The 13,425-nt window shown below is 45.0% G+C and overlaps 1 protein-coding gene across 5 annotated transcripts in view; it reads right to left on the bottom strand.

Annotated features, from left to right (window-relative positions):
- Positions 1–13,425, bottom strand: part of cltcl1 (clathrin, heavy chain-like 1) — an 86,500-nt gene that overhangs the window by 23,148 nt on the left and 49,927 nt on the right. For all 5 annotated transcript variants that reach the window (XM_070888054.1, XM_070888053.1, XM_070888058.1 and 2 more), the window contains exons 15-20: positions 10,758–10,883; positions 9,667–9,809; positions 8,442–8,676; positions 7,791–7,913; positions 654–799; positions 17–200 (exon numbers count right to left, since the gene is read on the bottom strand). In XM_070888054.1, the coding sequence (XP_070744155.1) occupies positions 17–200; positions 654–799; positions 7,791–7,913; positions 8,442–8,676; positions 9,667–9,809; positions 10,758–10,883 (957 nt within the window). The remainder of the gene's footprint in view (positions 1–16; positions 201–653; positions 800–7,790; positions 7,914–8,441; positions 8,677–9,666; positions 9,810–10,757; positions 10,884–13,425) is intronic.

Here is a 13,425-nt window from a genome sequence, read left to right on the forward strand (position 1 = left end):
ACGGGAAAGCTCTTGCCTGCACTGCAGATGTGTTCACGTCAAACTTTCGAAAGATTGCAAAGGCCTCTTCAAAAAGTTCATTACTGATGGCAATGTTGGCAATGTCGGGAGCATCGTAGTTGTCCAGACGATTGATGTACTCCATGACTCGGGTGCGATCTGCTTTAATAGCGGTGAGAATCAGAAGGTTCTGTAGATTCCTGTGCGAGGAGATGGAGACTGTGTCAAAAAATGCCCCGCCACTCAGATCAATCCTAAAGGCGGCATATTCTACGGCCGACAATTAAATACAAATGGCCAAGTATTTTAAACTTATTCTGTGCACGAGCAGTTACTGGAACTTTGCAGCTGGACTTTATGAAATTGAGCTGCCTAATCCAATCTATTTCCATCACCACCACCTTTCGATTCCTGGCCAATGATTCTAATGATGTAGGATTATTGCATTCCACTTTTAAATATTATAAACCGGTTCCTACTCTTGGGAGCTTTAATACTAAACTGCCACCCATTCAAAAGAAGCGAAAACATACAAATGGTTCACGTTCAATTATAGCATGCACGTTTAGCTAATGTTTGCAAAATCTTCCTAGAAGTCTTCATATAGATTTAAATTGCAGAGAAGAGTTAGGTCAAACAGCTTTGTTTGCTACCTGTGCTCACTGAAGACATTGTTATCCAATACTATCTTCTCCAGCAGCTCAATCAGCTCATTGGGAAGGTCAGCAGTCATAAAGGCCTTCACAGTAACAGACACCTCCTCTGGATCCTGGGTTTCAGACAGGGCTGTTTGGACAACCTGACAACAAAGTAATTATTCCCACTTTAGGAAGCGGTTCGAGAGTCAGATTGCTCATTTTAAAACAAGCAGCAAGTTGTTCTAGCCAAACATTGTCAGCTAAGCTCAGTGAGAGATGAAGGAATGAAGAGTTCTGCCACAGGTTAGAGAAACAAACAATATATTGATATAGCACCTTTAACGTAGTAAAACCAACAGGAGTATTACGAGATTTTTAAAATAATTGACGCCGAGCGGCACAAGGAGAAATAAGCTTGGTCAAAGAGGTAGGTTTTAAGGACCATCTTGAAGGAGGAAAGAGGGGCAGAGAGGCTTAGGGAGGGAGTTCCAGAGCTTGGGGCCCAGGCAACAGAAGGCACAGCCCACCAATGGTTGAACGATTACAATCAGGGATGCTCAGGAGGGCAGAATTAGAGAAACGCAGACATCTCGGGGGGGGGGGGGGGGGGGGGGGGGGGGGGGTTTGTGAGGCTGGAGGAGATTAGAGATAGGGAGGGGGGAGGCCATGGAGGGATTTGTAAACAAAGATGAGAATTTTGAAATCGAGGCATTGCTTAACCCGAAGCCAATGTAGGTCAGCGAGCACAGGGGTTATGGGCGAGCGAAATTTGGTGCGAGTTAGGACATGGACAGCTGAGTTTTGGATCACCTCAAGTTTACGTAGGGTAGAATGTGGGAGGCCAGCCAGGAGCACATTGAAAGAGTCAAGTCTAGGAGGGAACAAAGGCATGGATGAGGTCTTCAGCAGCAGATAAAGTGAGGCAGGGACGAAGAAGGGCGATGCTAGAGGTGGAAATAGGTCTTGGTTATATTGCAGATGTGGTCAAAAAATTAATTTCAGGGTCAAATATGACACCAAGATTGCAAACAGTCTGGTTCAGCTTCAGACAGAAATTGGAGAGAGGGATGGAGTCAGTGGAGGATAAGATGCTGGGGCACAGGACTTATCACAAATGGAAACAAAAAAAGTGGAAGTTTGAACAGCAGTAAGGGTTTTGCAGTCTCAGGATAGTAAAATAGGTCAGAATAATTATGAAGTCCTTTGATCCCCTCAGGTGTCATGATACTTAAAATATTACAATACCAATTGATCTCTGACCAGTTTTAATGAAAGTTACCAGGATCAGTGCTGGGACCCCAACTATTTACAATCTATATCAATGACTTGGAAAAAGAGACTGAGTGCAACGTAGCCAAGTTTGCTGAAGATACAAAGATGGGAGGAAAAGCAACATTTGAGGACACAAAAAAATCTGCAAAAGGACATACAGGCTAAGTGAGTGAGCAAAAATTTGGCAGATGGAGTATAATGTTGGAAAGTGTGAGATCATGCACTTTGGCAGAAAAAAGAAATCAAAGAGCAAGTTATTATTAAAAAGAAGATAGATTGCAAAGTGCCGCAGTACAGAGGGACCTGGGGGTACTTATGCATGAAACGCAAAAAAGATAGTGTTATGTATCTGGACCTGTATATACTCTGTATAGCCACCAGAGGGCTCATTCCCCGGAGTCCCAAGGGATCAAGATCCTTGAGAGTATTTAAGAGTGCTTCACAGGTTGGAGGCACTCTGGAGACCTGTAATAAAAGACTAAGGTCATACTTTAGAGTCAGACTGAACACTGAGCTCATTCTCCATATGCTACAACTGGCGACAAGATACAAATAGCAAACCCAAAGATGCAGAGAACAGTGGGCATCCTGGAGAAATTCTCAGAGGGAGATGATTGGGAATCTTTTGAGGAGTGACTTGACCAATACTTTGTGGCCAACAAGCTAGATGGGGAAGAGAGCACTGCCAAATGTAGAGCAATCCTCCTCACCGTCTGTAGGGCACCAATGGATGGCCTCATGAAGAATCTGCTCACTCCAGCGTAACCCACGGAGAAATCGTATGACGATTTGTGCACACTGGTCAGAGAGCATTCGAACCCAAAGGAAAGCATTCTGATGGCGAGGTACCGGTTCTACACCTACAAAAGATCTGAAGGCCAGGAAGTGGTGAGTTATGTCACCAACCTAAGATGTCTTGCAGGACATTGCAAATTTGAAGGACATTTGGAGCATATGCTCAGAGACTTTTTCATACTTGGCATTGGCCACGAAACCATGAGTAAGGCCATAGCGATAGCCCAGGCGTTCATTGCCACCAATGACAATATGAAGCAAATCTCTCAGCACACACATGCTGCTACAAGTACTGTGAACAAAGTGATGTTTTTGAATCGTAACGGACAGGGAAGGTCACACATACCTGCAGCTACAGGTCTGCAGATGTCAGAGTCCTCCATCAAGGGTGATGAATGCAAGGCCATTAACACCTTGTTGGCACTGCGGGGGTGATCATAGTTTCCATTCATGCCGATTCAAAGGATACATTTGCAAGGGCTGTGGAACAATGGGACACCAACGAGTGTGCAGGCGAGCTCCTAGATCTGCAAACCACCAGGTTGCAGGAGGACCAATCCATGGAGGATCATGACAAAACAGAACTTCTGATACAGGAGGCAGAGGTACATGGGGTGCACACATTCACCACGAATTGTCCCCCGATAATGCTCAAGGTTGAATTAAATGGACTCCGTGTCAATAGAGCTGGACACAGGCACGAGCCAGTCCATCATGAGCAAAAACACTTTCGAAAGGTTGTGGTGCAATAAGGCTTCAAGGCCAGTTTTAACTCCAATTCGCACAAAACTAAGAACTTCCACGAAAGAACTGATTCCTGTAATCGGCAGTGCTACCGTAAAGGTCTCCTATGATGGAGCAGTGCACAAGCTACCACGCTGGGTGGTACCGGGTGATGGTCCCACGCTGCTCGGCAGGAGCTGGCTGGGAAAGATCTGCTGGAACGGAGATGACAGCGGAGCGCTATCGCCTGCTGACAACACTTAGTGTGCCCAGGTCTTAAATTTCCTTCGCTGTTCGAACCAAGCATCAGGAAATTCCAAGGAGCAAAAGTGCAGAGCCACCTAATTCCAGGGGCGCGACCCATCCATCACAAGGCGAGAGCAGTACTGTACATGAGAGAAAGGGTAGAAATCGAGCTCGACCGGCTACAAAGATAGGGTATTATCTCACCGATTGAGTTCAGCGAGTGGGCCAGTCCTATTGTCCCAGTGCTCAAGGGAGATGACACCGTCAAAATCTGTGGCGATTACAAAGTAACTATCAATTGTTTCTCCCTGCAGGACCAGTACCCACTTCCAAAAGCCAACGACCTCTTCGCAACGCTGGCAGGAGGAAAGATGTTCACGAAGCTGGATCTGACCTCGGCCTACATGATGCAGGAACTGAAGGAATCAAAGGCCCTCACCTGCATCAACATCCATAAAAGTCTTTTTGTTTATAACAGATGCCCGTTTGGAATCCGATTAGTGGCGGCAATATTCCAGAGAAACATAGAAAGTTTACTGAAGTCGGTCCCGCACACAGTGGTCTTCCAGGACGACATCTTGGTCACAGGTCGGAACACAATCAAGCGTCTGCAGAACCTGGAGGAGGTTCTTCGAGCGTTTTAACCGGAGCCGAATGAAGTGCGTTTTCCTGATGCCTGAAGTGAAGTGGAGTTCTTGGGAAGAATTGCAGCAGACGGCATCAGGCCCACCAACACGAAGATGGAGACAATTGAGACGCACCAAGGCCACAGATCGTGACGGAGTTGCGGTTGTTCCTGGGACTCAAACTACTTTGGTAACTTCTTACCGGGTCTCAACACCTAACTAGAACCACTACATGTCTTACTACGAAAAGGGGGCAAATGGGTTTGGTGAAAAAAGCCAAGAAAATGCCTTTGTAAAAGAGAAAATTGTTATGCTCAAACAAATTGCTTGTGTTGTATGATCCATGTAAGCATTTGGTACTAGCATGTCATATGGCGTCAGGTATGTATTGCAACAAGCTAATGATTTCAGGAAACTGCAACCAGTTGCTTATGCATCCAGGAGTCTGTCTAAGGCTGAGAGCGCCTACAGCATGATTAAGAAGCGTTAGCGTGTATCTATGGGGTAAAGAAAATGCATCAATACTTGTTCAGGCTAAAATTCAAATTGGAAACTGACCATATATCCGTTTTCCGAGAGCAAAGAGATTCAATACCAATGCATCGGCCCGAGTCCAGAGATGGGTGCTCACATTGTCCACATAAAACTGCGCCGATGCTCAGTCGGCTGCCATTGCCCACCACGGGGGTGGAAATGGCACAGCCCACAGATCTAGCCATGGTTATGGAAGCACTTGAGAGTGAGCAATCACCAGTCACTGCCTGGCAGATCAAAACCTGGACAAGCCAGAACCCCCTTATTATCTCTAGTCAAAAGCTGTGTGCTTTACAAGAGCTGGTCCAGTGTCCCAGTGGAAATGCAGGGAGAGATAAAGCCGTTCCAGCGGCGCAAAGATGAAATGTCTATACAGGCAGACTGCCTGCTGTGGGGGCAATCGAGTAGTGGTTCCCAAGAAGGGCAGAGACACCATCAATGACCTCCACAGTACTCACCCAGGCATCATGATGAAAGCGATAGCCAGATTCCATGTGTGGTGGCCCGGCATCGATGTGGACTTAAGAGCCCTGCGTTCACAGATGTAATACATGCTCAGTTAAGCAATGTACCCAGGGAGGCGCCGCCGCTAAGTTTATGGTCTTGGCCCTCCAAACCGTGGTCTCTGGTACACGTCGACTATGCGGGCCTGTTCTTGGGTAAAATGTTCCTTGTGGTTGTAGACGAGTACTCCAAGTGGATTGAATACGAGATAATGTCAGCTAGCACGTCCGCTGCCACCACTGAAAGCCTGCAGGCCATGTTTGCCACACATGGCTTACCCGATATCCTGGTGAGCGACAATGGGCCATGTTTTACCAATGCCAAGTTCAAAGAATTTATGACCCGTAACGGGATCAAACATTTCACATCTGCCCCGTTTAAACCAGCATCCAATGGTCAGGCAGAGAGAGCAGTGCGAACCATCAAGCAAGGCTTGAAGATGGTAACTGAAGGCTCACTGCAGACTCACCTATCCAGAGTCCTGCTTAGCTACCACACGAGACCACACTCACTCACTGGGATCCCACCTGCTGAACTGCTCATGAAAAGAGCACTTAAGACAAGGCTCTCGTTCGTTCACCCTGATCTACATGAACAGGTAGAGACCAGGCAGCTTCAACAAAATGCATGCCATGATAGTGCAAATGTGTCACGTGAGATTGAAGTCAATGATCCTGTATTTGTTAAATTATGGGCAAGGTCCCAAGTGGCTTCCTGGCATTGTCGTGGCCAAAGAGGGGAGCAGGGTGTTTCGGATCAAGCTTTCAAATGGACTCATTCACCGAAAACACTTGGACCAAATCAAACTCAGATTCATGGACTACCCTGAGCAACCCACCTTGGACCCTACCTTTTTTGATCCCCCCCAACATACACACCAGTGGCAACAGACACCACAGTTGACCACGAAGCAGAACCCATCATCCACAGCAGCCCAGCAGGGCACAACACACCAGGCAAACCAGCAAGGCCAGCTGCACAGCAGCCCAACAAATGACTCACCACCACTAGCCTTCACACCGAGATGATCAACCAGGGCAAGGGCCCCAGATCGACTCACATTGTAAATAGTTAACACTATTGACTTTAGGGGGGGAATGTTATGTATCTGGACTTTTATATACTCTCTGCAGCCACCAGAGGGCTCATTCCCCAGAGTCCCAAGGGATCTCAATCCCTTGGGAGCACAGGTATTTAAGAGTGCTTCACAGGTTGGAGGCACTCTGGAGACCTGCAATAAAAGACTAAGGTCACACTTTACTTTGAGCTCAGTGTTCAGTCTGATGCTCTCTCCATACACTACAGATAGTATGCAGGTACAGCAAGTGATCATGAAGGCCAATGGTATCTTGGGCTTTATTGCAAAGGGAAATCTGGTATAAAAAAAGCAGGGAAGTCTTGCTACAGCTATATAAAAAAGGTATTGGTGAGGCACACCTAGAATACTGCGTGCAGTTTTGGTTTCCATATTTACAAAAGGATATACTTGCTTTGGAGGCAGTTCAGAGAAGGTTCACTAGGTTGATTCCAGTGATGAAGGGGTTGACTTGAGGAAAGGTTGAGTAGGTTGGGCTTCTACTCATTGGAATACAGAAGAATGAGGGGTGATCTTATTGAAACGTACAAGATTATGAGGGGGCTTGACAAAGTGGATGCAGAGAGGATGTTTCCACTGACAGAGACTAGAACTAGAGGGCATGATCTTAGAATAAGGGGCCGCCAATTTAAAACAGATGAGAAATTTATTGAGGGTTGTAAATCTTTGGAATTTGTTGTGTCAGAGCTGTGGAAGCTGGGACATTGAATAAATTTAAGACAGAAGTAGACAGTTTCTTGAACGATAAGGGGATAAGGGGTTATGGAGAGCAGGCAGGGAAGTGGAGCTGAGTCCATGATCAGATCAGCCATGAATGGTGGAGCAGGCTCGAGGGGCCATATGACCTACTTCTGTTCCTATTTCTTATGTTCTTATGAAAGAGGCAGAGAGGTTTAGGCAGGGAGTTCCAGAGCTTGGGGCCCAGGCAACAGAAGGCACGGCTACCAATGATTATAGTCAGGGATGCTCAAAAAGGCAGAATGAGGAGCGCAGACATCGGAGGTTGAGGCATAAGGAGATGAGATAGCAAGGGGTGAGGCCATGGAGGGATTTAGAAACAAGGATGAGAATTTTGAAATTGAGGCGTCGCTTAACTGGGAGCCAATGTAGGTCAGCAAGCACAGGGATAATGGGTGAGGTTATTGTATTTATCTTATAGCTGTGGGAAAGATCAATGGTTGAGTCTTTAGTGCTGCCCCAGCTGAGATTGGCATACTCAGTGAACCAAAGGGCTCAAACATGGTACCTTTCTGGCCAGTATGGCTCAGTGAGATACCAAGAATTTATCCATCGAGTAAGAATGCAATTTGAAGGCCCAAGACAAAAACTAGTACAGGGTAGAATATAGAAGCATACCTGGTCAATCAGCTGGCGCCTAAAGGGATTATTTTCTTCCAGCACACTGGCCCAAAGCTCAGGGTCTTTTCTGCGGACAAGATAGCGAGCCTCACTCTTGAACAGAGAGTTTTCATTGCAAACCTAAAGCAGATTGGGAAAATAGTTAAATTATACACAAACAAGTGAAGAACGAAATGAGATCTTGGCTTGAACTGACACATTACTCCCTCTAACATTTGTCAACATTCTTCTACAACTATGGTAAATTTAATTGTGGGTCTGATTCAGCATTGGATGACTGCAACCATTAGCCAAATTAACTTAGGTGAAGAGGGATTGGAGCATCAGTGCTGTATTGAAGCAATCCTGTTGACAGCAACTGAAAGCAGCATTCTGAAATAGAAGTTATAAAGTGATTTTTACACTACAAGTGCCTTCTTAATGTAGGCAAATGCATTACAGGCTACCACTCCACTGGTACACTTGCCGCTCAGACCAGTTAAATTCAATGCTTCCCTTGTACCTCAACACCACGTCCTGGTATAATTAAAGATCCAACTGGCTGCAGGTTGAGAATTAGGACAGCTTTTATTCTAGACAATATCTGTATCTTAATTTATTAATTGGTCTACAGCACAAGATTTTTCCATTTTGAATTAAGACACAAACCTTGATGAGATCCAGATCACACTGGCCCCTTTCATAGGCAACACAAGCCAAGTGCGGATCTCTCTTTTCACAGTATTTGCCAACCACAGAGCTGTCATAGAATGGGTTCTCACGCAGGAAACGCTCGGGATTGTTATTGCTATCAATATAGATCTTGGCCAAAGCATTGTGTGTAGCAGGTTCCTCACAACCTTCATGAATTCGAGCCTCCAGCCAGGGAAGCAGCAGTTTTAACCTGTAATTTTAAAAAAAGGTAGAACAATACATGAGCAAAGAGTGGCCAGAAGGAGCAACTTGGTGATATTTTATTAATCACTGTCAAATTGTATTCCTATCCACCATTCCTAGACTGTATATCTCAGCTAAGTCATCACGGGGGAGCTACATGACTTTGTGAAAAGGATAAATAAGCAGACACTATATTCTAGCTCAGTGGTAGCACTTAGCCGCAGAGTCAGAAGGCTATGGGTTCGAGCCCCACTCGAGACTCAAAATCTAGGCCAACATTCCAATGCAGTACTGACAGAAGCAGTCTGTCAGAAAGGTGTTAAATCTGCCCTCAGGCAGATGTAAAAAAAAAAAAGGTCCTATGGCACTATTTTGAAGAGCAGGGGAATGCTGGCCATTGTTGAGTAGGTGGTAGGCAGTGCTAGTTTGTGTGTCTAACCTAGGATCTCAAAGGTTGCAGGAAGTCATGAAATTTAAAGTACTGCAATATTTGAGTTTACATTCCCGAGAGAAGGACTGGAAATACACGCACTAGCTGGCACATGTGGATGGACCTGCTGTGCATTTTCTTCGGTTTCCCTCAATCTTAATATTCTGCTTCTTGCCAACATCTGTTGCAATACCAACCAAACCCCGTGTACAGGACATGCCCACAGCTGCTGGGTCTTCTCATATGGCAAATATAAAATATCCTCAGCTAGCAGTACAAAAAAAAAGGTAAAGGATGTCAATAGGAACCCGTGCTGAAGTGCATGGGCTAGGGTTTCACAGGAATGACAGGCTGTACAGAGCTGATTGTAGCTTAGTTTTTTTTTTATTATTCACATGCTTCTTTCAAAAAAATATCTGGGGGTGGGGGGGTGCAAAGACAAACAACCTGGTGCTGCAGGTGACAGAAGTAGCAGTGCCACTGAAAAAGGCAACAAGGGAACTTAATTCACTTACCTCAAACCCACAGGAGACAAGCACAGTAAAAAGGGAAAAATCAGCTACCAACCTATTCCTTTTCTCCACTTCGCCTACAAGCTCATCAGTTGAAAACTGTCCCCGGACGATGGTGATGAGATTTTTAATAACTTCTTCAGAGCAATCCACATCCAGCAATCCACCCACCACGACGGGAAGCCTGCTTGGATTCACCTGTGAACAAGACACCACAGCTTTATCATTGGGTTATTTTGGACAGCCTTAAAGAAAGCTGAAGTAAATTAACTATTCGTTTTCTACTTGCGTCCCAGCCGGTTACTTTTGTCGGCTAAAATCATACAAGACAGTTTGTCAAATTCTTATCAGGATGCTGTATGGCACCATGCCCGTTTTGCAAGTTTATAAAGCTAAAGATCAATGTGTGGAATATCACCCCAATGTTATTGTCTGTAGCAGCCTTTTGGTCATCTGCCCTGCTATCTTGTGGCTCAGTGTCAAATGTTGTTAGATAACAATCCCGTGAAGCGCTTTAGGAACTTACTATGTTAAAGGTGCTACATAAATACACCTTGTAATTTATAATATGCAACACTGCCTTCTGTAGGATTTCAGAATTCAAGAGACCAAAATGTCATTTGTAGAATCAGCACACAAAAGGCAGCCATTCTGCCCACCGTGCCAGTGCCTGCTGTTTGAAAGCCATCCAACTGGTCTCGGCCACACCCCTGCAATTCTTCCCCCCACCCTTCAACGATTTCCGATTCCCTTTAAAGACAAAATGAAACCAATACATTAAGTGTACAGTCCAGATTTGAAAAGTTTTAATTCCCAAAAAAGCAGTTCAGAGGTAGCTAGTTTTGAGCATCCCAGATTATAAAAATTGCTCAACCATTGATGGCCATGCCTTCTGTTGCCTCGGCCCCAAGCTCTGGAACTCCCTGCCTCTTTCCTCCTTTAAGATGCTCCTTAAAACCTACCTCTGTGACCAAGCTTTTGGTCACCTGCCCCAATTTCTCCTTGTGCGGCTTGGTGTCAAAATGTGTGTGTTTTATATACTCCTGTGAAGCTCCTTGGGACGTTTTACTACATTAAAAAGGTGCTATATAAATACAAGTTGTTGTTGTAGTATTAATGAACTTTGGTGGTAATGACTTCACTCACCTTCTGGACATAGATTTCAATGTACTTCTGTAGGTTGTTGCGATACAGGTACAAAACTAGGTCGTGAACAAAGTCAAACCGGTCACACACAATAATCAGTGGGAGCTGATCTGTCAACTTGGCTTCCTGGAAACAAAATACAAAAAGATTGTCTGGCACAAAAAACTGGCAATAGATAACTTGAATCTTCAGGCTGTAGTGGCTCTTGTTACTTCTGTTCTGCTGAACACAATCTGCTGTCAGCACTTTCAAACACCATAAACCCTTCCAGCTAATTCCAAACTGCTCCTATCTAAACTTCTGAACAGCTCTCGGCACAAATATTGTACCTTTTTTTTTGTTGTATGCACAGTGTTTACAAAAGTGGTGTAGTATTGAGATTTGAAATAAAGTATTGACAGACAGAATATTTAACTTTCAGGTTTGGAATACTACTCAGCTTATTCAAAAGTTGCAAACTTTTGTGATCATGACGGAATTGATTTAGAAAGTGCAAAGCGGTTTAGATGCTGTGCAACCACAGAGTAAGCACCGATGAAAGACTGATCATTTATTATGGCAGGTTAACCAAATCAGTGAACCTCACTAGCCTAGTTTCAAACAAATTTTTTCACCTGCCGCCCCCCCCCACCTCCCAATCCAAAATAAAATCCATAGAATCAGAGATTTACAGCACGGAAGGAAGCCATTTCGGCCCATCATGTCAGTGCTGGCAATTTCCCCTGAAATCCTTTAAATCTATGCCCCCTGGTTGCTGACCTGTGTCAAGGGAAATAGGTCCTTCCTATCCACTACTTGGGCCCCTCAATTTTATATACCTCAATAAAGGTCTCCCCTTAGCCCCCTCTGTCCAATAAAGACTCAAAAAATTCAGAACCTAACTATTTCTTTATGTGCGTTGTTCTTTATTAAACATCACTACGTAACGGTAGGAAAGGATTTATGGAGCCCAGCAGGGTGGTGACAAGCAGACAAATACTCAACTACATAAATAGGTGTTTTGGGTACAAATGGTCAGTGAACAAACTGGTTTCCGCCCCCTCCCGGCCACAACCAATGCAAGGTCATCGTTTTAAGCCGAGTATACAGAACATGCTGACCCACATCACAGGTTACTTACTAACACCATTGTACTCATTTGGTGGTAGCTGTAACTGTAGATAGCTTTGATGCAGCATGCCAAAAGTCTTATCGTTTCATTTCAATATTTTGCCAAGTTGAAAGCAATAATCCAATTCAAGTCAGTTACTCATACTACAGATCAAGGCACAACAACATTTAAGCCAGTAGCATTATTGCACAACATTCTTTGAAGACAAAGTAGAATTTCTGAATCTCAGCGCTTGGGTTAATACAGCACAGCAATATGGCAGATTCAATTTGCTGCGATAAAACTGGCAGGTCATGTTTGAGCCTTTGTAGGTGAACATTTCTAACATACCATTTTGAAAAGGAAAAAAAAAATAAACTTCATGCTACTAAACTGGCTGACTGATTTAACATCTGCAATGTTAAAGAAAATTCCAATTATAAGTGAATGGATGAATGAACCCGAACATGCCTGTTAAAAATACTGTGCAGCTTAGAATAGCCAGCAGTATCAAGTGGAGATTTCCCCGCTCCTTCCCTTAGTGAAGAGTTCACCTCAAGGGCTCATACAAGGCATCACTGGAGCATTAGACAGAAAGCTAGGAGCAGACAATCTGCCCACTGCTGTTTGCGTGGTATGGCCAAATTTGCAGCAGTATTAATTCAAGATTCAAATGTTAATTCTGCAAAGTACAGAAAGGCAGTGGGGCCCTTAAACCACCTTCTGGACATGTTTTCAGATTGAATCCAAAGCCCCACACGGGGTGGTTTAGGCGGCAGCGGTCCGGGTGTGGGCTCTGGCAACACTAGGCCATGGTTGCCCTAGCAACGGGCACAAGTAGACCGCAGGTGGCCCGGTGGGTTTAAATTCTCACTGTACTGGGGGGGGGGGGTCGAGGAGTTCCTCACATACAGGGGGGGTTTGGGGAGGGAGAAGGGAGAGAGGAGCCCCTCACTGTACAAGGGGGAGGGGTCTGGATATCGGTAGACAATGGTCAGCTGCCTATGCAAAGTCAGCTTGTTACTGAAGGGATTTGCAAGTCCAATAACAACCATCCATAGAGAGCTCTGGTCTCAGTAATTGCACTTCACAAGTAATTCATTTTTGCCGAATAAGTGATTCTTCAATGGACACTGCACAACAATTGATGGGATAACTGGACACTAGGGAACGATAGCAGTTAGGTAGCCAAATGTAACAAACATGTTGACATCCACACTGGAGATCATCCAAAACTTGGCTGCCCCTATCCTAACTCGCAGCAAGTCCCATTCACCCCTGCGCTCGCTGACCTATATTGGGTCCTGGTTAAGCAACGGCTTGGTATTAAAATTCAGCTTGGTCTTCAAATCCCTCCATGACCACGCCCCTCACCCATCTCTAATTTCCTCCAGCCCCAAAACACAGGAGATATCTGCACGAATGTGCAATCTAAAGGGAACAGTCTGAACTCCTGTGCAGGATGCTTGTTGGAATAACCGTGCATGCGCAAATTGAATGGGCCGCACAGCCGCTTAACAGGGCTGCGCACCGAAAAATCTTTCAGGGAACATTAATTTGCACAATTCTAACCTGGAG

Source organism: Pristiophorus japonicus, chromosome 8 (genome assembly GCF_044704955.1).
Source record: "Pristiophorus japonicus isolate sPriJap1 chromosome 8, sPriJap1.hap1, whole genome shotgun sequence".
In the NCBI taxonomy this organism is placed as follows: Eukaryota; Metazoa; Chordata; class Chondrichthyes; family Pristiophoridae; genus Pristiophorus; species Pristiophorus japonicus.